At 34.5% G+C, this 26,739-nt stretch overlaps 1 protein-coding gene across 6 annotated transcripts in view; it reads right to left on the reverse strand.

The window, feature by feature from the left end:
• Positions 1-26,739, reverse strand: part of CFAP61 (cilia and flagella associated protein 61) — a 402,581-nt gene that overhangs the window by 256,724 nt on the left and 119,118 nt on the right. For 5 of the 6 annotated variants that reach the window (XM_056813840.1, XM_056813842.1, XM_056813839.1 and 2 more), the window contains 2 exons: positions 22,441-22,480; positions 19,631-19,770 (listed from right to left, as the gene is read on the reverse strand). In XM_056813840.1, the coding sequence (XP_056669818.1) occupies positions 19,631-19,770; positions 22,441-22,480 (180 nt within the window). The remainder of the gene's footprint in view (positions 1-19,630; positions 19,771-22,440; positions 22,481-26,739) is intronic. The other variant, XM_056813843.1, reaches the window with a different exon arrangement.

Here is a 26,739-nt window from a genome sequence, read left to right on the forward strand (position 1 = left end):
CAAAGAACTCCCTAAGAAAAAATCCCCAGGTCCAGATGGATTCACAAATGAATTCTATCAAATATTCAAAGAACAAATAATCACAATATTATACAAACTATTTGACAGAATAAACAAAGAAGAAGTTCTATCCAAATTCCTTTTATGACACAAATATGGTACTGATTCCAAAGCCAGGCAGGTGAAAAACAGAGAAAGAAAACTAGACCAATCTCCTTAATGAACATAGATGTAAAAATCTTAAATAGGATACTAGCAAAAAGACCCCAGCAAGTCATCACGATGGTTATTCACTATGAACAGGTAGGATTCAATACCAGGAATGCAAGGATAGTTCAATATTAGAAAAACCATCCACATAATTGACCATATCAACAAGCCAACTGACAAAAATCAGATGATTATCTTAATAGATGCAGAAAAAGCCTTTGATAAAATACAACACCCATTCCTATTGAAAACACTAGAAAGCATAGGAATAGAAGGGCCTTTCCTAAAAATAATAAACAGTATATATCTAAAACTATCAGCCAACATCATCTGCAATGGGGATAAACTAGAAGCCTTCCCAATAAGATCAGGAGTGAAACAGGGATGCCCTTTATCACCTCTATTATTTAACATTGTACTAGAAACACTAGCAATAGCAATTAGAGAAGGAAAAAGAAATTGAAGGTATTAAAATAGGCAATGAGGAGACCAAGCTATTACTTTTTGTGGATGATATGATAGTCTACTTAAAGAGTCCTAGAGAATCAACCAAAAAGCCAGTTGAAATAATCAACAACTTTAGCGAAGTTGCAGGATACAAAATAAACCCACATAAGTCATCAGAATTTCTATATATCTCCAACACATCTCAGCAGCAAGAATTAGAAAAAGAAATTCCATTTAAAATCACCCTAGACAATATAAAATACTTAGGAATCTATCTGCTGAGGCAAACACAGGAACTATATGAACCCAACTACAAAACACTTAACACACAACTAAAACTAGATCTAAACAATTGGAAAAACATTGATTGCTCATGGATAGGACAAGCTAACATAATAAAAATGACAATCCTACCCAAATTGACTTATTTAGTGCCTTACCCATTGAATTACAAAAAACCTTTTTGACTGAATTATAAAAAACCAAAACAAAGTTCATTTGGAAGAACCAAAAGATCAAGGACATCCAGGGAAATCATGGGAAAAAATGTGAAGGAAGGAGGACTTGCAGTCCCAGTTCTCAAACTATACTATAAAGCAGTGGTCGTCAAAACAATTTGGTACTGGCTAAGAGACAGAGAGGAGGACCAGTGGAATAGACTTGGGGTAAGTGACCTCAGCAAGACAATCTATGATAAGCCCAAAGATTCCAGCTTTGGGGACCAACATCCACTATTTGATTAAAAACTGCTGGGAAAATTGGAAGACAGTATGGGAGAGATTAGGTTTGGATCAATATCTCACACCCTACACCAAGATAAACTCAGAATGGGTGAATGACCTGAATATAAAGAAGGAAACTATATGCAAATTAGGTAAACACAGAATAGTATATATGTCAGATATTTGGGAAAGGAAAGACTTTAAAACCAAGCAAGAGCTAGAGAAAATCACAAAATATAAAATAAATAATTTTGATTATATCAAATTAAAAAGATTTTGAACAAACAAAACCATTGCAACCAAAATTAGAAGGGTAGCAACAAATTGGGAAATAATCTTCATAATAAAAATATTTGACATAGGTCTAATTACTCAAATTTATAAAGAGCTAAACCAATTGTACAAAAAATCAAGCCATTCTCCAATTGATAAATCAGCAGGGGACATGAATAGGCAATTTTCAGTTAAAGAAATCAAAACTATTAATAAGCACATGAAAAAGTGTTCAATTTCTCTTATAATGAGAGAAATGCAAATCAAAACAACTCTATGGTATCACCTCACATCTAGCAGTTTGGCTAACATGACAGCAAATGAAAGTAATGAATGCTGGAGGGGATGTGGCAAAGTTGGGGCATTAATGCATTGCTGGTGGAGTTGTGAATTGATCCAACCATTCTGCAGAGCAATCTGGAACTATGTCCAAAGGGCACTAAAAGACTGACTGCCCTTTGATCCAGCCATAGCACTGCTGGGTTTATACCCCAAAGAGATAATAAGGAAAAAGACTTGTACAAGAATATTCATAGCTATGCTCCTTGTGGTGTCAAAAAATTGGAAAATGAGGGGATGCCCATCAATTGGGGAATGGCTAAACAAACTGTTGGTATGCTGGTGATGGAATATTATTGTGCTCAAAGGAATAATAAAGTGGAGGAATTCCATGGGAACTGGAATAACCTCTAGGAATTGATTCAGAGTGAAAGGAGCAGAACCAGGAGAACATTATACACAGAGACAGATATACTATGGTACAATCGAATGTAATGGACTACTCCATTAGTGGCAATGCAGTGATATGAACAACTTGTGCAATCTATGAGAAAAAACAGTATCCACATTCAGAGGAAAAACTGTGGGAGGAGAAACACAGAAGAAAAAACAACTGCTTGAATACATGGGTCGAAGGGATATGGTTGGAGAAGTAAACTCTAAATGAACATCCTAATGTAAACACCAACAACATGGAAATAGGTTTTGATCAAGGACACAAGTAATACACAATGAAATTGTGCATCAGCTGTGGGAAGGAGAGGGGGAGGGGAGGAGGAAAAGAATATAATTCTTGTAACCAAGGAATAATGTTCTAAACTGACTAAATAAATTAACTTAAAAAAGAAAAAAAAGATAAAAAGAATGTCAATGAATCATTAAAAATTAACAAAAGAAAAGAGAAAGATGTTCAAAAGGGGTCAAAAGTAGTGTTAGAACCACTGTGTTAAATCTGAAATATTTTTTAAAATGCACCCCTGATTGTGGATATTCATAGATATTCATGACTTCATATATAGTGGCTTTCACCTACTGTGAAATGTTTATGTTCATTAATATTTGTTGTCATAATATTAAAAAGAAAAATTTCAAAAGAAAAAAAATAATTTGCCTTGAACATGATTTCAAAAATCATATTTTTAAAGTGCAAAAACCCATTTATCATTCTAGAAAACAAAGTGAGAAAATTTCCAGGATTCAAAATGAAACTCTGAGATCACATTAAATCACCCTCTTCATTTACAGTGGAACTAGAAGGTATGTGAGATATAAAGACATTACTTTTAACTATAGAAAGCTTATTATATGTCTTAGCTACAGAAAACCCTTTGGGGAAATATAATGACTATAAAACAAAGCACTAATTATGTTCATCTTCAAGATCTAGACTCCCTAATTGAAATGAAATTGATTTTCAAAAAACTACGTTAGAGTTAGCACTCATTGTCTGATGTTCCAGTGACCATCTTTTCAATCTTAATCATATTGTCAGAAAAATGACAGAATATAGATTAATTCATTAAGAGTTTATAAAATGCTTTGCTGAGTCTTTAAAGGTAGATGTCTAACACTGAAAAGAGATATCTATTTATATATGCATAGAGTCAATGAACATTTATTAAGCACTTACTTATATTGCAGGAAATATGTTAAACATTGGGGATTCAAAGAAAAGCAAAAATACAGTCAATACTCTCCAAAAGTCTCCATTCTAATAGGGAAGACAACATGCAAACAATCACATATATATGACATATACAATATAACTGAGCAGTAATCACAGAGAGAAGGCAATGATAGTAGGAATGGAAGGGAACCTTGTTGCAAAAGGTAGGATTTGAGCTAAATCTTGATGGAAGCCAGGGAAGGCAGGAAACAGATGAAGAGATACAGAATTCCAGGCACAAGGGACAGTCAATCAAAAGGCATTAAATGAGGAGAAAGTATTCTATGTGCACAATTAGCATTTATTAAGCACTTAAAATGTACCAGGTACTATACTAGACTCTGAGGATTCAAAGAAAGGCAAACCCCCCCAAAAAAAAACACCCACTCCTTTGGTTCTCAAAGTCTCATAGTCTACAGAAGAGAGTAACATAAAACAAAAGTGTTTATAAGTAAGGTACATAAAGGAAAATTTGAGAGTAGTTTCAGAGGGAGGGTTCTAAGATTAACTAGGCCTGGAAAATGTTTCTTAAAGAATGTAAGACTTTAACTGAGATTTGAAGAAAGGGAGAGAAGCTAGGATGACAGAGGAAATGGGGGAAATTATTTCATATCTGGAGAAAAACATTGGATTTGGGCAATGGAGTGTCTCTTGTAAGAAATAACAAGAAGTCAAGTAGTACTAAATCACAGAGTATTAGAAAAGGAGTAAAGTGTAAAAAGTCTAGAAAGCAAGGAGTCAGGTTATAAAGGATTTAAAAACCAGTGAGTTTATATATTTATTTATATTTATACAGATGTAACTATATTTTAAGTTATAATATCAGGTCCATAGATGGGAGGTACTGGGTTCAATCTGGTCTCATTATCCATACACAATATGGATTCCAAGATGGAAGGTAAGGGTTAAAAAAATAACCATTCCATTGAAGAAGTATTAAATGCAATTGCTAGAAACATGCAAAAAATATTTATATATATATTTGATCCTAGAGGTTAAAGTCAGCCATTGAGTAGGAGAGGTAATACAGTCAGATAATGTCTTTCTTTAGGAAGATCATTTGAGATCAATGAAATGTGGAGAAACTTAAAGCAGAGAAACGACCTAGAAAGCTATTTCAATAGTCTAGGCATGAGGTGAACTGTACCAAAGTAGTGGCATTGTTATAAGAGAATGCACCCACATGCATATGTAACACACACACACACACACACACACACACACACACACACACACATACATACATGAATGCAAGTTGCAAAAGACATAAAAAAACAAGAGAATGGCTTAATGATAGTATTCTTAAAAAATCATAGGGAAGTTAGGAAGAAGGGACAGTTTGGAGTGAAGAGTTCTTTGGTCATGCTATTCAGTTGTCAATGAGACATCCAATTCAAAATGTCTATATTAGGCAATTGGAAATGTGAGGCTGGAAAGGTTAGAGCTGGATAAATAGAACACAGAATCATCTGCAGAGAGATAAAAATAGAATTCATTAAAACTGACAAGATCGCCAAGTAAAGAAGTATATAGAGAAAAGAGGACCAAGAATAGAGCCTTGGGGACATTCACAGTTAGGAGAAATAATATGGCTTAAGATCCAGCAAAGAAAACTGAGAAGGAGCTGTCAGAAAGATAGAAAGAGATCCAGGAGAGAGGAGTGTCATGAAAACTTAGAGACAAGAGAGTATCAAAGAGAAGAGGATGATTAACAATGTCAAAGGAGGTAGTTTGTTAGAAAAGATGAGTATTGAAAAAAAGACCATTAGATTTGAAAATTAAAAGATCATCATTGACTTTAAGGAAAGAAGTTTCAATTTGAATGATATTGTAAGCAGTAAGATAGCAGAGATTTAGAAGAGATACAGGATGATCCAATAAATGAGAGGTTTTTTTAAGGATGAGAAGCCATGGACATATTTGTAAGCAATAGGAAAAGAGCCAATATGTAGAGAAGAATTGAAGATGAATCAGAGTGAAGATTAAAAAAGGGTACAAACTGGTGAAGGAATGCTAAATTGGAATTTCTTATACGTGTAGAGGAGTTTATCAGGGCAAGGAGAAGATCCCTTCATGTTCACCCTTCAGTGGTGAACAAGGAGATATTAGAGAAAGATATCTGAATGATGTAAGATGAGGGTGAAGTGAAAACATGACACTCAGAAAGTAAACTCAAAACTTTTGGGCAAAATATAAGACAAAATCCTCAGCTGGGACAGTTGCAGAGGAAGTGCTTCAGCAGGCTTGAGGAGAAATGAAAAGGAGCCCATATTATGGCTCAACACTTATTAGGGACCCACTATTTGTGGGGGACTCTTTTAGGCACTGGGCACATAAAGACAAAATCAAAGTCCCTGTCCTAAAGGAGTTCACATTTGTCTTAGAGGAATATAGAACATATAAGAATAAGGACACAAGCAAGGGAATTTGAGGAATGAGAGAGCTCTAGCAACTAGGGAGGAGAAAGAAGGCTTCACAGATGAGTTAGAGGAAAAGATCAGAATTAAGTTACTATAACTCCAAAATATAATGGACTTATCAGATTTCTTCAAGTAAAAAAAACAAAGCTTGGATGCTCAAATGAATGATCTGGTGAGGAGTCAGAATTCATCACTAAATGACAATTTCCCAAGTCCCTCTTTATATCCAGTTTTTGCTCTAAAGTTATAACTCAGAGCTGTCCCTAATAATTCCTCAGTTCATCTCTACTATCTACACATTTGTGTCAAAGATCACTTAATCTTTGAGAGTCAGAAAAATGATCCATTAGCCTTTGTCTGCGATGATTACCTTAGGATATAGATATTTCAAACACATAGGACAGTACATCCAATTATATCATTAATTCCCTTGCCTTTCAACATGCATCTGTTCCCTCTTATGAAGCAATCCTACCTATATATTTTGTCTCACTATCCAAGGTCTGCTCCTAAACAGAACCTGTTTACCTATTTATGATATTACTCCCATGTTAAAGTCTCATCTCTTTTAACACTTGGACCCATCCCAGTCTTATTCTCTTCATTCCTCATGTTCTTTCCATGATGCTTTCTTCTGTTGTGGTTTGTGGTACCTGATCTGTGAAAAAAAACTCACTTTATTCTAAATGCATTTCCCTCCTCTTCCCTCCAACTTCTAATGTCATCTTTCATGTAGGCTAAGAGGCTAAGTGTCAAAAAGGAACTAAAATTCAGCATTCCATATGTTGTTGTATATCCCAATAAGGCAGCTAGGTGTTGCTATGGATGGAGTGGTGGGGTTGGAGTCAGGAAGATTCAAGTTTAAATTTAGCCTCAGTCACTTCCTATCTGTGTGACCCTAGGCAAGTCACTTAGCTTCTGTTTGCTTCACTTTTCTCATCTGTAACATGGGTATTATAATAATAAAATAGCAGCATCAACTTCCTCAGGATTGTTGTGAGGATCAAGTGAGATAATACTGGTTAGGGAAAAGTCTGGTGAATAGCAATTACTATGGAAATGCTAGCAATAAATTATTGCATCTAATTATGCCAAAGTGCCTTGTATCAAGAAGAGATTTGATTTTTTCAATCTTGCAGTGATTTGACAGTACATCTCACCACCTTCATGTGCCATATTACTCTTGGTCGATGGCCAGTTACAGGGTTCTAGGTTCAAGTCCAATATTCTTTCTTTTTTAATTTTTTATGATTTAAGGTAATTTATGTTTTTCCAATGCCACCATTTTATTTATTTTTATTATATACAAAGGAACCACTACCACAAAAATTTAATTAACTAATTACATTAAAAATTATATGCAAAACCACAAACTCCACATTATTTACAATTTGCTAAAAATGTAAATTATATATGTATACTAATATAAACATCTTCTGATTTTGAGTTCCCTTTGGATTTGTTTTACTTGGATACTTTTTTCTCTTGATGTCATGGTGGTTGTTTTTTTAAAAATGTAATCATGGTATACATTACTCTTAATCTCTTCTCTTTTTGTCTTCGTATATTTATCTTATTTTCTTTATATTTCCAATATTTTTTATTTCTAATAATATCATACGATCCATTCTGTTCAAATATCACAGTCTATTCAGCCATTTCCCCCATTCTTTGCATTTGGGTTATTTTCAGTTATTTTGTCACAAAGAACAAAACTTCCATGAATATTTTCATGCATACTCAGCTTTCTACCCACTTGATAATACTTAAAGGCCTACCCCTTAGTAATAGCATCTCTAAGTCCAGTATTCTTTCAACCTTTGAGGAAAAATAGAAGCAAACTCTTTTAATATGGATGTTCACTGTGGCCTCAGGCACTTCCTAGGTGACCCTGAGTAGAGATAGGAAAGTAGAAAAGGTGTAGCAATGGAATAATAAGACTTAACAATTTAGGGCCAGCTAGATGGCACAGTGAACAGAGTGCCAAGGTCTGGAATTAGGAAGACTCAGACTCAAATCTGGTTTCAGACACTTCTTAGCGGTGTAATCCTGGGCAAGTCAGACATGACTGAAATGACTAAAAAACAATGGAATACAGAAGTATATGAACCTTGGGAGTATAATATTTCTCTTCTGGTTTTCTAAACTTGTATCCTAGTTATTGAATTATTTTGATAAACACTTGTAATTTTAATGGTTTGGGGGAAATCTCAGCAGCATGGCTGCTGCATTTAGTGCCAAAACAATTGGACTTGGAGGCAGGAGACAGCTGGGTTCAGATCCCATCTCTGACACCATGTAGGTGTGTGATCATTTGTTGAAGAACTTAATCTAAGTCTCAGTTTTTTCAGCTGTAAGATGAGTATAATGATACCTGAAGTACATCTCATAGACTTGTCACAATCAAATTGTAAGCCTTAAAAAAACAAACAAACAAAAAACCCAAAATCTTCTACACTGTCTCCTCAGCATGACCTTATTCTCTAACAATTCCCACTACTACCAGAAACTTGAATTCCTCACATTGGGTTCCCTTGCTGTGAAAGAGGAGATCTTTACAAGGCACAGGTGTCCACAATACTTCTAGGCAATCTCCTCAGCTTGCCTGCATGTTTTCAGGACCCTTTTGTAAGTGATACATTTTTCTTATTAGAATATAAACACCTTGAGGGAGGGGCTGTCTGCTTGATTGTTTTTATATCTGTTGGACTTAGCATATTGCTTGGTACAGAGCAGAAGCTCAATAAGCACTTAATTACTTAATTTTTTAAATTCTCTCATATAAATGGTGATTATTATAATATCTACTCCTTGCCAAAGATATCAAGAAAAATCAGTCACCTAGTATTTGTCAAGTACCTAATATGCGTCAGGCACTGTGCTATATGTTGAGAGTGGAATTTTAAAAATCCAATTTAATAGGGATCAAGGGATCAAGTGTGCAGAGACAAATGTAGAAAAAAATAATAATCTGGTTTTTCACTTCCAAAGGAGACACCATTATACTAGAATATTCTTGAACTTTCCCACTATATGGATAAATCAGTATAGGAGAAGTCTATCATAGACTGCCCCTATCCAAGGAACCTTCTCATTAGAGACACCAGAAGGACTTCACTGAAAAATTTTCACTTACAACATGGTCCTGCAGAAGGTGTTACAGTGAGATTCTAGTGTAGTTTAATAGGTGAGAATGAAACACCAACAAGGGAGCAACTATAACAAAATAAAATCACTTAGGAGAGCACACACACATACACACAGAGAACAATTTCTGTATACTGAATATTGTTTATAACTATTTTATATTATATTTTATAATAATTTTAATATATAGCATACATGATAATTTATAATATAATTAAATTATTTATAATTGCCCTCCTTCCCTTTAAAATATGCTTTTCCCTCTTCCTAGCTAGAGAGCTATTTTTTATAACAAAGATTTTAAACAAAATTTAAAAGTAGTTCAGCATGAAATGTTTCATATGTATAGTCCCCTGCCTCCTTAAAGAAAAGATCTGAGTCCCTTAAAAAACACAGATACCCGTAAATATACAAAAACTAATAAGAAACCTTGATAAAGGTTATAATTTAATTCCTCAATTAATGGTTAAGTAAGAATTGATTGACAAACTAGAGAAAAATAACCTTTAGAATAAATATTTTAGGGAAGGCAAAGGAATCTAGGAAGAAGAAAGAAAACAGGCTATCTAAAATAGAGGAGAGTTTATAGAAACATTTACTTTCAGCAAAATTTTGACTCTGACTAAACCTAGCTACGTACCCCAAAACAAGTCAGTCTCCACAGCAAAGGGCCAAAAGATCTTTAGCTAGGATAGACTTCAACACACTTCCATTTGGATAAATCAGTCAATGGCAACACTAGGTTACAATGTAAACTTTTTTGGTAAAATCTTATTGAAGAAGGTGATAGAAGATTATGAGTGATATAAGCTCACATACACAAAAAAGAGAGAAGCCTTTGAAGGAAAAACAAAATTACAATAAATTTGCCAAGAGAACCACCTAAATTAAAGTGAAGGTTTTTAAAGATGAAATGAAAATAATCCCTTCCTCCTCCTCCCACTCAAGGAAAAGTGAAAAAAATCTGTAAAGATTTAGATGACAAACTGTTTTCTCCATCAATTACAATGGACTCACCCAAACTGAACTCAACACCACAATTCCCATGTGTTGGACAAGTAAGCAGAAATAATGCTAAAGAAAATACAAATGTGAAATGCAATTGGATTACACCATCTAGCCACAGAGGAGTTCTATGCTGGAGGCAACACAATTTTAAGAGCATTTAAGGGATCAATTCTCAAGAAATCTGAAAGAATACTGAGCTATTGAGGAAAAAATCATGTGCTTTCTTAATGTAAAAGGGGGGAGACAACTAAGAAAATTGGCAACCTATATATCTGTTTTTTAAACTCTACAAAATATTTATGAGAATAACTTACACATGCATTGAAAGTACTCTTGATTAAGGAACATAAAGGATACAAGCAAACTTTTGGAAATGATATTCTATGACTGAATATATCTTTATACTTAACATAATTGACTGAAAGAGAATATCTTAGATCTGTGTTGGCAACCCTATGGCACACAAGCAAAGGGGACTGCTCTTCTCCCCCTGTCCACCATATCTGTGGACATTTTTCACTTCACTCATTCTTCTGCAAAGCAGCCCAATGAGGAGTGCTTCCTCCCTCCCCTGACTAGGGTAAGGAAGTGGCTAACATGTAGAGTGAGGGTGAAGTCTGGATACTCAGTCTCTAAAAGGTTCATCATTACTATCCTACATCTTGCTATTCCCATTGTTTGTGAATTATTTTGAAAAAGAAAAAAATTAAGTTTGGTAAAACAAAATGCTGCTTTAAAGACTCTTCTCTAAGACATTTCCTATATCTTCTGGAAGATGTAGAAACATATTTTATATATAATGTATATTACATATTGTTATGGAAAATACCTAGCATACTATTGTCATGTGAAAGATTACCTAGTGTTGATAAAGTTCTTCAAATTCTCCTGTATGCAAATGACTATTTTGGTTGCATCAAGATCTAAAACCTTGACACAATCTTAAAATTACTCAAAAGATATTAGTCTCCTAAAAAATAAGTCTTATCAAGGGGAGCTAGGTGGCTCAGTTGATAGAAAGCCAGGCCTGGAGACAGGAGGTTCTAGGTTCAAATCTGGCCTCAGACACTTCCTACCTGTGTGGCCCTGGGCAAGTCACTTAAGCCTGTAGCCTGGCCCTTACCAATCTTCTGCCTTAGAACAAATATAAAGTAATGATTCTATGACAGAAGGTAAGGGTTTAAAAAAGTAAAATAAATCATGTATTTATAAATTTCGTATAAAATTTCTAAATATTGTACAAAATAATCCAGTGTACTTTGTTTTCATATCATCTGCATTCCTCAATGTGTCCCTATCCTTTTTTCTATCTTTATAATGAAAAATTTAAAAATGATTGGAATTAGAAATAATGCAATAAATATGCATAATAAAGATAGGAATATGGAAAATGCTTGCTTCATCTAGAATTTGTCTTGGCCCATAGTTTCACATGCATGCCAAATAACATCTTAGGATCTGAGATCATCCTGAGTACTTCAGTATCCTACTTAGCTCCTGTGGAATTTGAGGGTAAGAAGTTAAGAGTTAGAGGGGAAGGAATATATTCCAGAAGAGCTTTCAAGACACAAGTCCACAATTAGGGAGGTAATGGGAGTTAGAAGGAATTTCCTAACCCTAATCAAGACAATTGTCCGGACTCATAGGACCTTGAATTAGTGCCAGACAAGAGCAATAAAAAGACATATAGAATAGAAGACAGATAAATAGAGATACACAGAAAATTTTTAGCCTAAGCATAAGGGCATTCTGCTAGCTTTTGTTTTTAGCCTGACTATGCACTTAAAAGAGAGTCAGTCTACCCTATAGATGGAAGAATAGAGCCTACGATAGTGATGGAAAACCTTTCAGAGATGGAGTGCCAGGCCTCGACCTCTTCCTCCCCTCCCCCCACCACAATCTGTGCTCCCCCCCATTGAGCACAGGTGTGCCCTGCCCCACCCCTTACTCCACTCAGGGGAGGGAAAAAGCACTCCCATTGGACCCCATTGGGCAGGGGGGTGGGTCATCGATGTAGTTAGGCTTGGGGAGAGGGAAAGGCTAGAGGTATGATATGAGCTATGATCCCCTCAAACATGGGGGGAGGGAAGCAAAAAAGCCCCAGCTTATAGAAGAAAATTCCTTATTTATAGGAAAATATAACTCTCGGGTTAAATTACATAATCCTGACAAATTCACCCCATCACAGTCCAGCCTTCCTGAAGCCAGTATCCTCCAAATTAACATTTTTAGCAACCAGTCAATGGTTGACTTCTGGTTTTAATCTGGATTGATTAAGCTGATTGATACTTCTAACAAGTCACTATTATGTTTTCCAGAGCTTTTAGCCCACCTGTTCTCCCTCAGACAGACACCTCTTTGAATGCAAATTGAACAGGCTAGTAAGAAATGAGGGGAAGAAGAATGCAAATTAAGCCCAAATTTGCTAGCAAAAAAAAAAAAAACTGGGGAAGGGAGCTGTAGAACAGGGGAAAAGGCTCTTAGCTTAGTCCCAGACTCATAAAATTATTCCTAAATCACTAGACTACAGTTTTGAACATTTTAAAAGTACAAGATCAAAAGACACATCCCCAAATCTCAAAATTACTTTGTATAGTAAAGACACTGGTTGCTTCTGATGGTAAAGACATAAATTGTTTCTGTCTCACTCAGGCCAAATGTAATTAAGAGGCCATTATATTCTGAATGGGATAGGGCAATCTTATCCTGCAAAGGATGCTATCTTGAAGAGACTTGCTTACTAACTCCTACTAGGGAGAGGAGGAGGGGAGCAGCCCAGTTGCACCTTCCTCTGGCTTTCTAGTTAGGAACTCTGATAAAAATCTGTGCTGCAGGGATGGGTGCACTGGGTCCTTAGAGCATTGAGTCCTTGGCATGTAAGCCCACAGAGAGGTCTATGCATGCCATCTCTGGCACATGTGCCATTGGTTCACCATCACGGGCCTAAGACATCATGAAGAGCTGAAAATAAGCACACAGTTGCAGAGAGCAGTTTGGCAATCATGAGATCACCAAAGATACCATGCAGAGACAATACAGTATCATTGGGTGGAGAAGCAAAGTGGAAAAAATGGCATGATCTCAGAAAGCAGTACAGTGACATCATCAGAAAATAATGACAGCTCTGTAACAATGAAGGTAGAAAACATCTCAGTTACATGTGTGCCCTTGAAATATGTATCCCTATTTGCCATCCACATTCATTTTCAGTTTATATGCTTATCCTTAATAGAGTAATCTGTGGAAGAGTGAAACCCATATGTATGCCTGTGGGTACCTTGTGTTACCACTTTATTTAGCATGCTCTTGGATTAAATGCCTTGATGTGTCCTCTATCTGAGTGGTAAAATTAAGTACATCAGTAAGAGCTTATAAGCAGTGGTTTAGAATGGAACCTGATACTGAGTGCATAAAAAGGGGAATTCAGCTTTTCTGGGGGCCCACTTGTGAGGGTAGTTTCAGGTGCTCCATATAAATTAAGAATTGTCTGTATTCAACAAGAAGAAATCTGAAGACATATCAGCTAGTTAATTTGGGTGAAGGGCAGTTAGTTGTCCTTCAAACTCAAAGAGTACCAAAATCACATCACCAGTGATATCTTTTTACTAGCATGAATTGGATCTAAGTGAGGCAGAAGTTGCACAGTTATCAGCCTCACTCTCTTCCAAAGTCATTCAAGTCTAGTGGAAAGACAAAAGACAAGATGACTGGTGATGGCTCATGATGAAGTGGATGGCTTCTTTGATGTTTAACCAAACTCTAAGCACTCTATAGCACTTGCTTCCATTACTTTTATGGCCATTGGAACAGTGTCCTCATCCACTCCTTCAACTGGAGGAAGTCTTCACATGCCTGGGGTAGACACACTTCCCCCTTACTCCATGACAGGTTTGAGGACTGTTGGTTACCCTCAATCTGGTGTAGCTCATCTGCTACAAAGGTTCACTGTTCCATGGCCACTGTGCATACTATAGCTTCTTGGTGCCACATGTGAGAGCTAAATGGCAGATGGGCACCAAAGGATGAAACCAGCCCTGAAAAGGGGCTAACAAGCCCTTATACTAGAAGTGCTAATCTTCCCTGAACACCCTATACACCCCCAGGGAGTATTCACTATGCTATAGAGAACAGTCTTATTTATAATATAGCAAAGTAGTGTAATCTATAAAATAATGCACAAAAAGCAGCAGGCAAAAGCCATCATATAATGTGAATTGTAAACTTCCTCAGATGAAAAGTGAAAAAAAAGTGTCTGAAAGTTGTGTCATCCTTTAAGTAGAAGATAAAAACCTAAATACAATTGGAAAAGAAGAGAAAATGTTGACATCAAGGTTCTGATACAACTGTTCAATTTCTTGTCTTAATTTGGTTGAGTAAAAATGTAAATACTTGAAGGCATGGACAATTTTCTTTTTGTCTTAGTTTCAAAAGCACCTGACAGAGTGCTTGGTAAATAGTAAATGCTCAAAAAAAATGGTTATCCAGTTCTTCTCTCTCTTCTGGTGCTATATCACCAGTTGAATTTTGGATATTTTGAAATGGCTATCTCCAAAACATTTTAAACTCAATATGTCCATAATAGAACTTAGTAACTTGCCACCAGCTTCCTCCTCCATGGTTTCCCTAATTTAGTAAAAGCCATTCTGACTTTTTTTGCCATTCTTCCAGTCTCCCAAGCTCATAACATTGGCATCATTGTTAATATCTCAGTATCTCATCTCATAAATCTAATCAATTCAATTCAATAAACATTCATTAAGTGTGTATGAAGTGACAGGCACAGTGCTAAGTGCTAAAGACAATTTCTTCCCTCGAGGAACTTACAATTCTAAAGGGGAAAGACAACATGCACACAATAAAGGAAGGTGGAGAGGGGGCAGGGGAAGAATGATTTGGAAAGTGTAGGTCCTGCCTTCTATAAAGGCTAGCTTTGGATATTTAGTGCTCCACCCTTTGGAAATATATTGGAGTAATTGTATTGAGTATTCAAAACTGGGTTAAATTAGTTGCCAAATATTACCATTTTTACCTCCACAAAAATCTCTGGCATATGACTCCTTTTTTCTACTCATACATCTGCCAACTTAATCCAAGCTCTCATCACCTTTTACTTAACTGTTGCAATGACCTCCTGACACAAATCAGCCTCCCTGACATGTCTCTCCTCACTTAAACTTATCCATCTCACAGTTGCCAAAGTGATATTCTTAAGATGCCAAGAGGATCCCTAACTTTATAAACCACAGTGGTTCCCCAATTAGTATTATATACAAATTCCTCTGTGTGGCTTTTAAAACCTTACACAAGGGCAGTTAGGTGACTGGGTGGATAGAGAGCCAGTCCTAGAGATGGAAAGACTTGATTTCAAAGCTGGCCTCAGATTCTTCCTAGCTATGTGGTCCTGGGCAAGACACTTTCCCCTCAATTGCTTAACTCTTACCACTCTTATGCCTTGGAGCCAGTACTTAGTACAGTGGTACCTTGACACACGAGTTTAGTTAGTTTTATAGCCAAACCCATAACTCAATTTACTCACGTGTCAAATTGAATTTCCCCATTTAAATGAATGGAAATGCAATTAATCCATTACAGACTCCAAAAACCACATGGATTTTTTGTTTTATATGCTTTTAAATATGAAAATTTACTTTATGGATAACAAATACAAATATTTATAGATAATGAAGAATGTAAAGAAATAAACTAGCTTATGTTATTTACCTTCAGGGTCAGGTAAAGATGCTGGTTGAGGTTTTCATTTCAGGCACTGTCACTTAACATAACTTATTCTCTACACACATAACACTACATTTGAATGCAAAATTGGCCTTACACATTACTTATGATATGTAACTTTCTTGCTATTTTTTTACTTTTCTTAATTATCATCATTTTCTTCATTGAATTTTGGCTGTTTTGCCACACCTTCCTTGATTTCAGTTAGAGGTCATTTCAACAAAAACCTTTCCATGGAAATTTGTTTCTTCCTCTCTTTCAGAACATTTTGATAATGTGTGAAATAAGTGTCGTTACACAGCTCTGATGCATGACCTGTTGCAACATTTCTGGGTGTGTCTTTTCAATAAACTGTTTATTTTTTTCCCAAATCCTCAACATTTCTTTAATCTCTTGTGAATTGATTACCTCATTCACCTCAGGCTCCTCCCCACTAATTTCCTTCAAAACTTCCATATGCTGCTGCTGCTATAACTCCTTCAATTCCTCCATCTTCAGGACCCATTGTTAAAAGTTAAGAAATTTACCACAAAAAAAAATTTTAAAAACTGATAATAAAGACAAAAATAAAGAAGAAAGCAGAAGCAATTCAGTGCAGATGCGTGTATGGCCAGATAAACACTGAACTAAACAAGACAGCCTCATGTAACTTGTGAAACTCAACATTTGGCAGGCCATCTAGTGAGGATGGTGGAAACTCTTGATTCAAATCTCTACTTGTGACTTAAAAGCAAAAAATCCAGATTGTGACTGCTTGTATCTCTAATTGCTCATGACTTAAGATGCTCATGTATCAAGGCACCACTGTACTCATTCTAAGATGGAAGGTAAGGATTTAAAAACAAACAAACCAAAAAACCCTGCACAACCTGGCTTTGACCTATTTTTCAGTTTCATTATACATCTATCTCTTATTCAACCTCTGCAGTCCAGTCAAAATGGCTTTCTCTCTGTTCCTCATACACTGCATTATATTTCCTCTTTCCCCACCAAATTGGCTGTTCCTTCATGCATGGAATATATCCCACATCCTTTCCTCTAAAGCCATATTTTCTATAAGTCCATCAGTTAAAGGATCAGAAGGTCATCATTCTTTTCTAATGATAAATGGCAAGACAAAAGATTTTTATGAGTAGATGAAACTGAGAGAGCTGTAGTTTGTGAAGGGTGATTTTAATGTGTCAGAATGAGGTTTTAGCATTAGAAGTCTAGACATGACTGTTGGAAAACAGTTCACAAATCATGTCATCAGAAGAATTTTCTGACTTTTCCAGTGAAGTCTTTTCTTAATAAAATCTATTCTGTGAATTGTTTTAGAACCCTGACAAAATTGTTCTTTGTCTTCTACCCTAGAAGATACCCCCAAATTTATAAAAAAACAGAGGTATGTTCATTCATCTGCTAATGCTAGGGGCTTTACCAAAATTAGAAACACACACACACACACACACACACACACACACACACACACACCACTTTTAGTGATAGGAATATCTTTTCCTAAAACTTTCAAAAGTGTTATACATGTTTCTTTCTAATAGAAAATAAGGTTTTAAATAAATGGACACATGAATTTGGGGTATTGCAGTCTTTTGCAGTCTCCACCCATCGTATGCCACTGAAATGGCCATGGAGAGAGGTCCACAGTAGTTCAGAGCACTTTGCAGGATATACCAATAAAGAACATCAAGGAGAAGAAGAGTAAGAAAGAGTCTGGAATGTCTAACTAGAGGAGGTGAGCCAGGCATTTTTAAAAGCAAAGAATAATCACCAAACAGTGTGTTCCATTGGCACCCAGGCAGCAATAGTAAATTCTCTAAAGCAAGTCAACCAGAATATTCAGTGGACCTTAAATTAGAATTCATCATAGATTCAGTGCTGGAAGAGAAATTGCCAATACTCTAATTTAACAGAAGAGTCAGGTTACTGGTACTGATAGAGTGCTGAACCTGGAATCAGATACATCTTTTTGAGTTCAAATCCAGACTCAGATACTTAATAGTTGCGTGACCTTGAGCAAATCACTTAATCCTGTTTGCCTCAGTTTCCTCATTTGTAAAATGAACTGGAGAAGGAAATGGCAAATCACTTTTTCATTTTTTCTTTGTATACCTAGCTCCTAACCCAATTCCTTAACTATAATGTGTACTTCCTGAATAAAGGACAGTTAATTAGCTGAATGTCCCTATCATTCTTCCAGTTGCACATGTCAATGAAATCTTGAAATGATACGATTTAATTATATCTCACAAAATTCCCTCCACTGGTTCTCCCTGTTTTATGAGACAATACTACTTATAATCTTCCACCATATTCTCTAAGATTTAAAAAGTGAATTTATATTCTAAACCAGTATTACCTTTTCTTGCCATGGCAAGGTGATAAATTGTTTTTTGGTCAAGATGTTTTTTAGGATGTTTTGACCTCTTCACTATAGCAACTAATTGATTTTGGTTAAACTACCTTAGGGTGATAGGTTATGCCAATGATTGTTGCTTCTTCAATCTTTTCTTATTCCATGAGTGTGAGATGTCATTACAGAAGGGATTTTTATGAGTTTTTTTTACATCATCCATGTCTATATAGGACTTTCATTTTATTTCACAATAAAGCTGAAATTGTTAAAGTTGTTAGTATTTGGATTTTTCTTAATAAATGAAACATTAAGTAAGGCTGAAAGGAAAGTGTGGCTGGAGGTGATATCAGGCTGAAGTGATAACTTCTGATGATAAAGAATTTGTATGTTTTTACAAAAGCTGTCTAGGAAAAGACTCTAACATAAAATTTTAAATGGTAAAGGATAGTTTCTGCACACTTTATGAAGAAAGACTGTGTATAATCAATCGAGCGAGTAAAAGCCAAAAGGTCTGAGGTGTTTGAGCTTTACTCTCTGAGAAATACAGAAGTAGTAGATAATGTAGCTGACAAATTATAGGATATAGTAGCAGTTAAAATGATTTTTTGGTGGGAGAAGAAGCCATGAGCAAGAAAGCTACATTGATTCAAAAATTAATTTTACAGAAAAATCCATATTATACTACACAGGAAGTCTTAAATTTAGACATTCTTTACCTAAAAAATGCAAATGACTGGAAATCAAAATTACACTATGGAAGTTTTTTGTTTCTTTTTTTTATAGTTAAAAAGTCAGTACTATTTTTCTCTGTATCCCACATCATCTACAAACTGTATCAACAAAATAAAACTGTATTTAATGTTTATAAAACTGACTGCATTAACCAGAAATATCGCTTTTTTCATATGTTTTCTTTAGAAAATCAGGAAAATGCATCATTTTAAAAAAAATTAATATAAAACTTATTAAAAGAAAAAGGTTTGGTACTTTTGGTTAATGATTCAGCTAATTGAAAATCTCATGTTTTTTTTCAGATTATTCATTCCTTGAATATGCTGGGTACCAAGATATACTACCTGCTTCACCTTCCTCATAAAATTTTTTATGAGCCAAAAAATAAGATAAGTGCTTTGAAAAGACAATGGAAAGGGACCAAGAGAAAAAGCAAAAAAGGAATTGCTATAAAATTGATCACCAGCACCCAAATAATAGAAATATGACTTTAATTCCTCTAGAGCTAAATATTTATGTCCACTCAGTTGTTGCACTAAAATCAAAACCAACTAATTAAAAACTATTAAAAATGAAAGGGCAATTACTTTTTTAAAAAATAACATTTTAATTGGATGAAATATATATTACTTACTTGAGCAATCCAGCACGGTGAAAAACATAGAGATCATTATCAAGAATGGAGTTATTGAAAGGAACAATCCTAATGAAATTCTGGATCAGAATAAACTCAGGTGTAAGATGAGGAACAGAAATAACACAGAAGTCTTTATGCTAAAATGATTAAAAGAAAATACCTTCTATCAATTTAGTTATAACAAATAACCTCTTTACTGATTTTTGAAGATATTCAAAATAAACCTCAACATATACCTTCAAAGCAAGAAGGAAGGGGGGAAAAAGTATATTAGGGAAAAGGTATTTAGCTTAAACTATTTAATTCCATTTTATTCAACAAAAATTTTTTAAACAGCTACTATATGTGAACCACAAACCCATTATATAGGAACATGATTCATAATTTTTATGCTTTATGCATCTTATAGGTTGATAGAAAATTGAATAAATATATATTATACATACTGGAAATATTTATTCAGCCTAATTATTTTAAGGGACCAAATGGAAATTTATAAATTAATATTTGATATGTTAATTCATTTATAGTACCAATAAATGTGACAAAGTCCAGTGTAAAGAGCACAAGATGAAACCAGGAGACCTGGATTTACTTAATTTCTAAAATGAGAGAGTCTGGTGTGCTGAAAGAGGAAGATAGCATGGTGCAGGGGGGAGGAGGGTGAACAATGATTGACTCTGGAGTTGGATGACAAAGGTTCAAATCCTGCTTCTGATATTTACTCTGTGACCTTTGGCAAATAACTAGTCCCAAGTTTCCTCATTTGTAAAATGAGGGAGTGAATTAGATGGCCTCTAAGGTACTCTTCTAGCTCTATATGTATGATATTATGATCCTAAGTTACTTAACCTCCCTGGATTTCAGTTCATCATCTGTAAAATGAGGGGGTTAGGTTAAATGGCCTATGAGTCCCTTCTAGATATGTGATGATTGATTATTCCAAGGTCTGTTCCAGCCTTGAGATCTTATAGTTCTAAGTATATTTTTAAAAGAACACTGCATGAATCATTACTAATTTTTACATAAAGCTATCCTATCTATGTAAGCAAATGCCCTTTTCTCTCAGCAAGATTCTTGTGTTTAGGATGAAACCACAAACTTAGTATTGTGCTATATATGTATGTGAACTTGTTCTTCTGGTAGGCCCCTAAAGAAAGTGCCATTCTATTCCTATAAGTTAATTCATGCCCTTGGGATCTTGCCTTCTCCTGAACCCTATAAAGGTATTACTTCTGCTAATCCAAAATCCTTAGAGACATTTTCAATACAAATGAGAGAATCATCATTTCACCTGTACCATATTCATGTCTAACAAAGTACTTAGTCTTAAATTGGGGACTTTGTAAACCAGGACTAGATATCAACTTACAGTAGAATAAATGGAAAGCAGTGATTGATTTGGGTAGACACTAATCATTATTTAAGTGGACAACTATAGTGTTAGAGAGTACAAAATGATTTTCTTATATGTTCACCCTCTGGGATTTCATGATGAAAAAGTGCTCAAGGGAGCAGGAATGTCTGTTGTTAACAGTATCATTTCCCCATGTGATCTTGAAGAATTGAATTTACATAGGCTTTGGATAAGGAAAGAATCAAACTCAATGAAATACAATTTCTTCAAGTTATCTTTTAGGGGGAAGAGTTTCTTTTTTCAGGGAAACTCTCATATATAGGTTGGGAAAAGGAATAAAACCTAATGAAATATTATGTTTCATTGTACTCACAAAATTATGAAAAAAACTATTTTCATAAGATTAAGAATTTATTCTCTTAATGTTATCACTAGTCTAAGTGAAAGGTCAATTTAAACTACAGGTTTTTAAAACCTTTGATTTAACTAAAAATTGGTCACTTTTTCCCAGTGCACTAAAATATATTAAAGGACAGCAAAAGATTTTCATTTTTAAAAATTGGAAATACCATTTTCCCAGGACTAAACAACCAAATAATATGTCAATGTCAATATCAATTGACAAATTTAACTAATAGGCCAGTCTATTGAAATACTTTTTTTAGCTCATTACTGACCTTGGATTCATCCATTCCCACAATATTTTTCCCTTTCATTTCTCTCTATAACTATTTCTTCCCAAGTCAGAGGGCACAATGGGGAAGTAAGAAAGAAAAAATTCCGAGTTGGATATGTCCAGCCTTGCAAATAAGAATAAGATCTGGGTTGCATGATTTTTTCTAAAGCAAGTCTTGCAAATCATTTAGACAAATAACCAGAACACTAGAGAAAGAAAGAAATTACCACTTCCCCATATTCATCAGGGCATTCCTTACACACAGTATATATTAAAAAGCTGTTTCTTAGATTGAATGAGGACATTTCTCTTCAGTGTTCATACAACTGCCCAAAATAGATAGATAGATAGACAGACAGACAGACAAATAGATATACTATATATAGTAACTATAAAGGAGTGGCCAATCTCACAGGCCACACATGACAATCTGGTTTATTATTTCATATAAAGTATTATTATTTAGCGATAAAACTAGTAGAATGGTTAATTGTAGAGTTTGAGTAAAATACTGGTAAATCTATATAGAAAAAACATATGCCTATTGGATCATCAACACAACCAAGAATAAGGAATTAATATAAAATACCAACCTATTTTAATAGGGTATGATATAATTTTTGTCTTTATTCCTAAAAAAAACAGTGGTGCTCATATCTGATCATACATTCTGAATATTTAGAAAAATGGATGTTGTATCTTGGCTTTAAAAGTTAATTGAATAGCTTACAAATCTTGTTACAAATAATTTTTTCTTAAAAATTCATCACTTACAGGAAAAAGGCTGAAAACAAACTGCATAAAATCCAATGACCTGTAAACAAAAGAGCAAACATTGTAAGAAAATGAAGAACATATCTAGCATGGACTGTAGATTTACATAGATTTATGGCTCCTTGTCCCTCCAGGCAGCAATTAGTCATCCTCACTAATCAGGAATTGCTTCTAGCTGAGCATTAATCAATTGAAGACATTATAAGCTTCACATCAGTTGTCATTAGAGTATTTTCTAGACCCCAAAGCAATATTACAGCAATTAATAATTTCTGGGCATTTGAATAGGCAACAGAAAGAAGCTTGCTCAGAGGAGATAATCTATCGTTTCCTTTTGTGAGGGGACATATAGACAATTCCGACCTTTTACTCTTTAATATGCAAAGTATTTTATCCCCAGCTGCAGATGTATATTCACAAGCAAGCTACAATGATTCATCAGATTTATGTTGGAAAACTCATAGAATAATCACATTTAGTGACAAGGAAAAAATAAAAAAGCAAAAGGTGATGAATTCAGATTGTAGTAACACTGATGAACCATTGTGGGAGTCCAATATTTCTAATTCATAGCCAGTTTACTCTACATTTAAACAATAATACTCATGGTTTAATTTCAGTATACCAACTAGACCTATGAAAAAGAACTAAGAGATGAAAATGAGCTATGATATTTTGGAAAACTGTTTTTGAATAATTTTTGTAATTATCACATAGCCATCTGCCAGGATAAATTATTTTGTCAATGAAATAGCTTTGGAATAGTATTTATATATTTTTATTCTGTTATGGCTAAATTTAATACAATAGGGTCAACTCCTTAACTTGGGGAGGAGTTGGCTAGAGACTCTAATTATGGAATTTTATCTTTTTTTTGTTATTACAAATACATTATCTATAACTTAAAAGAATACGGCCCTTTTTTCACAGAAAGATTCTTGTGTTGTTAGGGTGAAACCACAAAACAGAAAAATAGGGCCTAAAAGAGAAAATATATTCAGTGTCTTTCATGATATTGCCCATGATAATGCATTATTAAATTCTATAAAAATTATTCAAACATTAATTAAGAGGGGATTTTTCTTTTAAGATGTGATAAAAAGCAATTTATGCCATTTTTGGTATTTAGGGGAAAAACTTGTTTAGCCATTTTGTTGTATTCTTCATATTCATTTGAAAAGTTCTAATTATTTCATCAACATGGGTTTTCCCTGTAGCTAGATAGAAGGCAAATTATTCATACCTAATTATGGCCTCATGAACTGCTATACATAAATAATCAGCAGTTGGCCAAATATCTCCACATTTTTCTAGGATAAGTGTTCTTTGCCCATCCCCAAACTTCTTTCTTCTTTGAAAGGATCTTATAATATATTCAGGGAGCAGCAAGTAGACCTCAGTTGGACTGAAAGTCAGGTTTTGTGAAAGGGACCAGTGTAACATTCTCTCTGAGATAATTCTTTAACTCCTATATTCCTTGGCCAGAGATCTCTTTTCAGAGTTCTAGAATGAACCCTTTCCCCTTGTATACACAAGTCTCTTACACATGCAAGATCTCTCAAGAAGAATGGCCTCAAATTTAGAGAACATATGTGATCAAAAGGCAAATTTAGAGACCCTAGAAGTCCCCATTTTGTGGAGTCTTTAAGAATGTCTCCTTAGGAAAGTAAAGTTAATCATTTTCATTACATGAAATTAAAGAGGTTTTGCATAAACAAAGCCAATTCAGCTATAATTAGAAGGAAAGATTGAAACTGGGGAAATATTTTTACAGCAAATTCATCTGATAAAGGCTTAATTTCTTAAATATGTAGGGACCTGAGCCAAATTTATGAAAATACTAGCCGTTCTCCAATTGTTAAATGATCAGAGGATATTAACAGGCAATTTTCAGAAGAAAAAATAAAACTTATCAATAGTCACATAAAAACATTCTAAATCACTATTGATTAGAGAAATATACATTAAAACAACTCAGAGGTACTATCTCACACCTATCAGATTAACTAGCATGAAAGAAAAGTAAAATAATAATGCTGGAGGGGGTATGAAGAAATATATACACTTTTGGTGAAGTTGTGAATTAGTCAAATCATTCTGGAGAACAATTTGGAACTCTGCTTCAAAAGGCTAATATATAGTATAATAATATAGTATAGTTTGAGATCTGGTACTGCAAGGCCAACTTCTTTTGCATTTTTTTTTCATGATTTCCCTGGATATCCTTGATCTTTTGTTCATCCAAATGAACTTTGTTATGGTTTTTTTCTAATTCAGTAAAAAAGTCTTTTGGAAGTTCAATGGTATGGCACTAAATAAGTAAATTAATTTGGGTAGGATGATCATTTTCATTATGTTAGCTTGTCCTACCCATGAGCAGTTAATGTTTTTCCAATTGCTCAAGTCTAGTTTTAGTTGTGTGTTAAGTGTTTTGTAGTTGGGTTCATATAGTTCCTGCGTTTGTCTCTGCAGATAGATTCCTAAGTATTTTACATTGTCTAGGGTGATTTTTAATGGAATTTCTCTTTCTAATTTTTGCTGCTGTGTTGGAGATATATAGAAATGCTGATGACTTATGTGGGTTTATTTTGTATCCTGCAACTTTGCTAAAGTTGTTGATTATTTCCACTAGCTTTTTAGTTGATTCTCTAGGACTCTTTAAGTAGACCATCATATCATCCACAAAGAGTGATATCTTGGTCTCCTCATTGCCAATTTTAATACCTTCAATTTCTTTTTTTTCTCTAATAGCTACTGCTAGTGTTTCTAGTACAATGTTAAATAATAGAGGTGATAATGGGCATCCTTGTTTCACTTCTGATCTTATTGGGAATCCATCTAGTTTATCGCCATCTCAGATGATGTTTGCTGATGGTTTTAGATATATACTGTTTATTATTTTTAGGAAAGGCCCTTCTATTACTGTACTTTCTAATGTTTTCAATAGGAGTGTTATATTTTGTCAAAGGCTTTTTCTGCATCTATAGAGATAATCATGTGATTTTTGTTAGTTAGCTTGTTGATATGGTCGATAATGTGGATGCTTTTCCTAATATTGAACCATCCTTGCATTCCTGATATAAATCCCACCTACTCATAATGAATAACCCTCGTGATCACTTGCTGGAGTCTTTTGGCTAGTATTCTATTTAAGATTTTTGTATCTAGGGGGCAGCTGGGTAGCTCAGTGAATTGAGAGCTAGCCCTAGAGACGGGAGGTCCTAGGTTCAAATCTGGCCTCAGACACTTCCCAGCTGTGTGACCCTGGGCAAGTCACTTGACCCCCATTGCCTACCCTTACCACTCTTCTGCCTTGGAGCCAATACACAGTATTGACTCCAAAATGGAAGGTAAGGGTTTAAAAAAAAAAAGATTTTTGTATCTATGTTCATTAATGAGATTGGTCTATAGTTTTCTTTCTCGGTTTTTGACCTGCCTGACTTTGGAATCAGTACCATATTTGTGTCATAAAAGGAATTTGGTAGAACTCCCTCTTTGCTTATTCTGTCAAATAGTTTATATAATATTGGGATTAGTTGTTCTTTGAATGTTTGATAGAATTAACTTGTGAATCCATCAGGCCCTGGAGATTTTATTGTAGGAAGTTCTTTGATGGCTTGTTCAATTTCTTTTTTTGATGTGGGATTATTTAAGAATTCTATTTCTTCTTCTGTTAGTCTAGGCAATTTATATTTTTGTAAATATTCATCCATATCACTTAGATTGCCATATTTGTTTTCATATAATTGGGCAAAATAGTTTTTAATGATTGCCTTAATTTCCTCTTCATTAAAGGTAAAGTCTTCCTTTTCATCTATGATACTGTTAATTTGGTTTTCTTCTTTCCTTTTTTTATTAGATTGACCAGTACTTTGTCTATTTTGTTTTTTTTTTTTTCAAAATACCAGCTTCTAGTCTTATTAATTAATTCAATAGTTCTTTCACTTTTGATTTTATTCATTTCTCCCTTTTTAGGATCTCTAATTTAGTTTTAATCTGAGGATTTTTAATCTGTTCATTTTCTAGTTTTTTGGCTTGCATGTCCAATTCACTGACCTCTGTCCTCCCTAATTTGTTAATATATGAACTCAAGGATATAAATCCCCACCCCAAAGTACTGCTTTGGCTGCATCACATAGATTTTGAAAGGATGTCTCATCATTGTCATTTTCTTCAATGAAATTATTGTTTCTATGATTTGTTCTTTAAACAATTTTGTAGAATCATATTATTTAATTTCCAATTAATTTTTGAATTGGCTCTTAATTTATCCTTACTCATTATTATTTTTATTGCATT

This window comes from Monodelphis domestica, chromosome 1 (genome assembly GCF_027887165.1).
Source record: "Monodelphis domestica isolate mMonDom1 chromosome 1, mMonDom1.pri, whole genome shotgun sequence".
Taxonomy (NCBI): Eukaryota; Metazoa; Chordata; class Mammalia; order Didelphimorphia; family Didelphidae; genus Monodelphis; species Monodelphis domestica.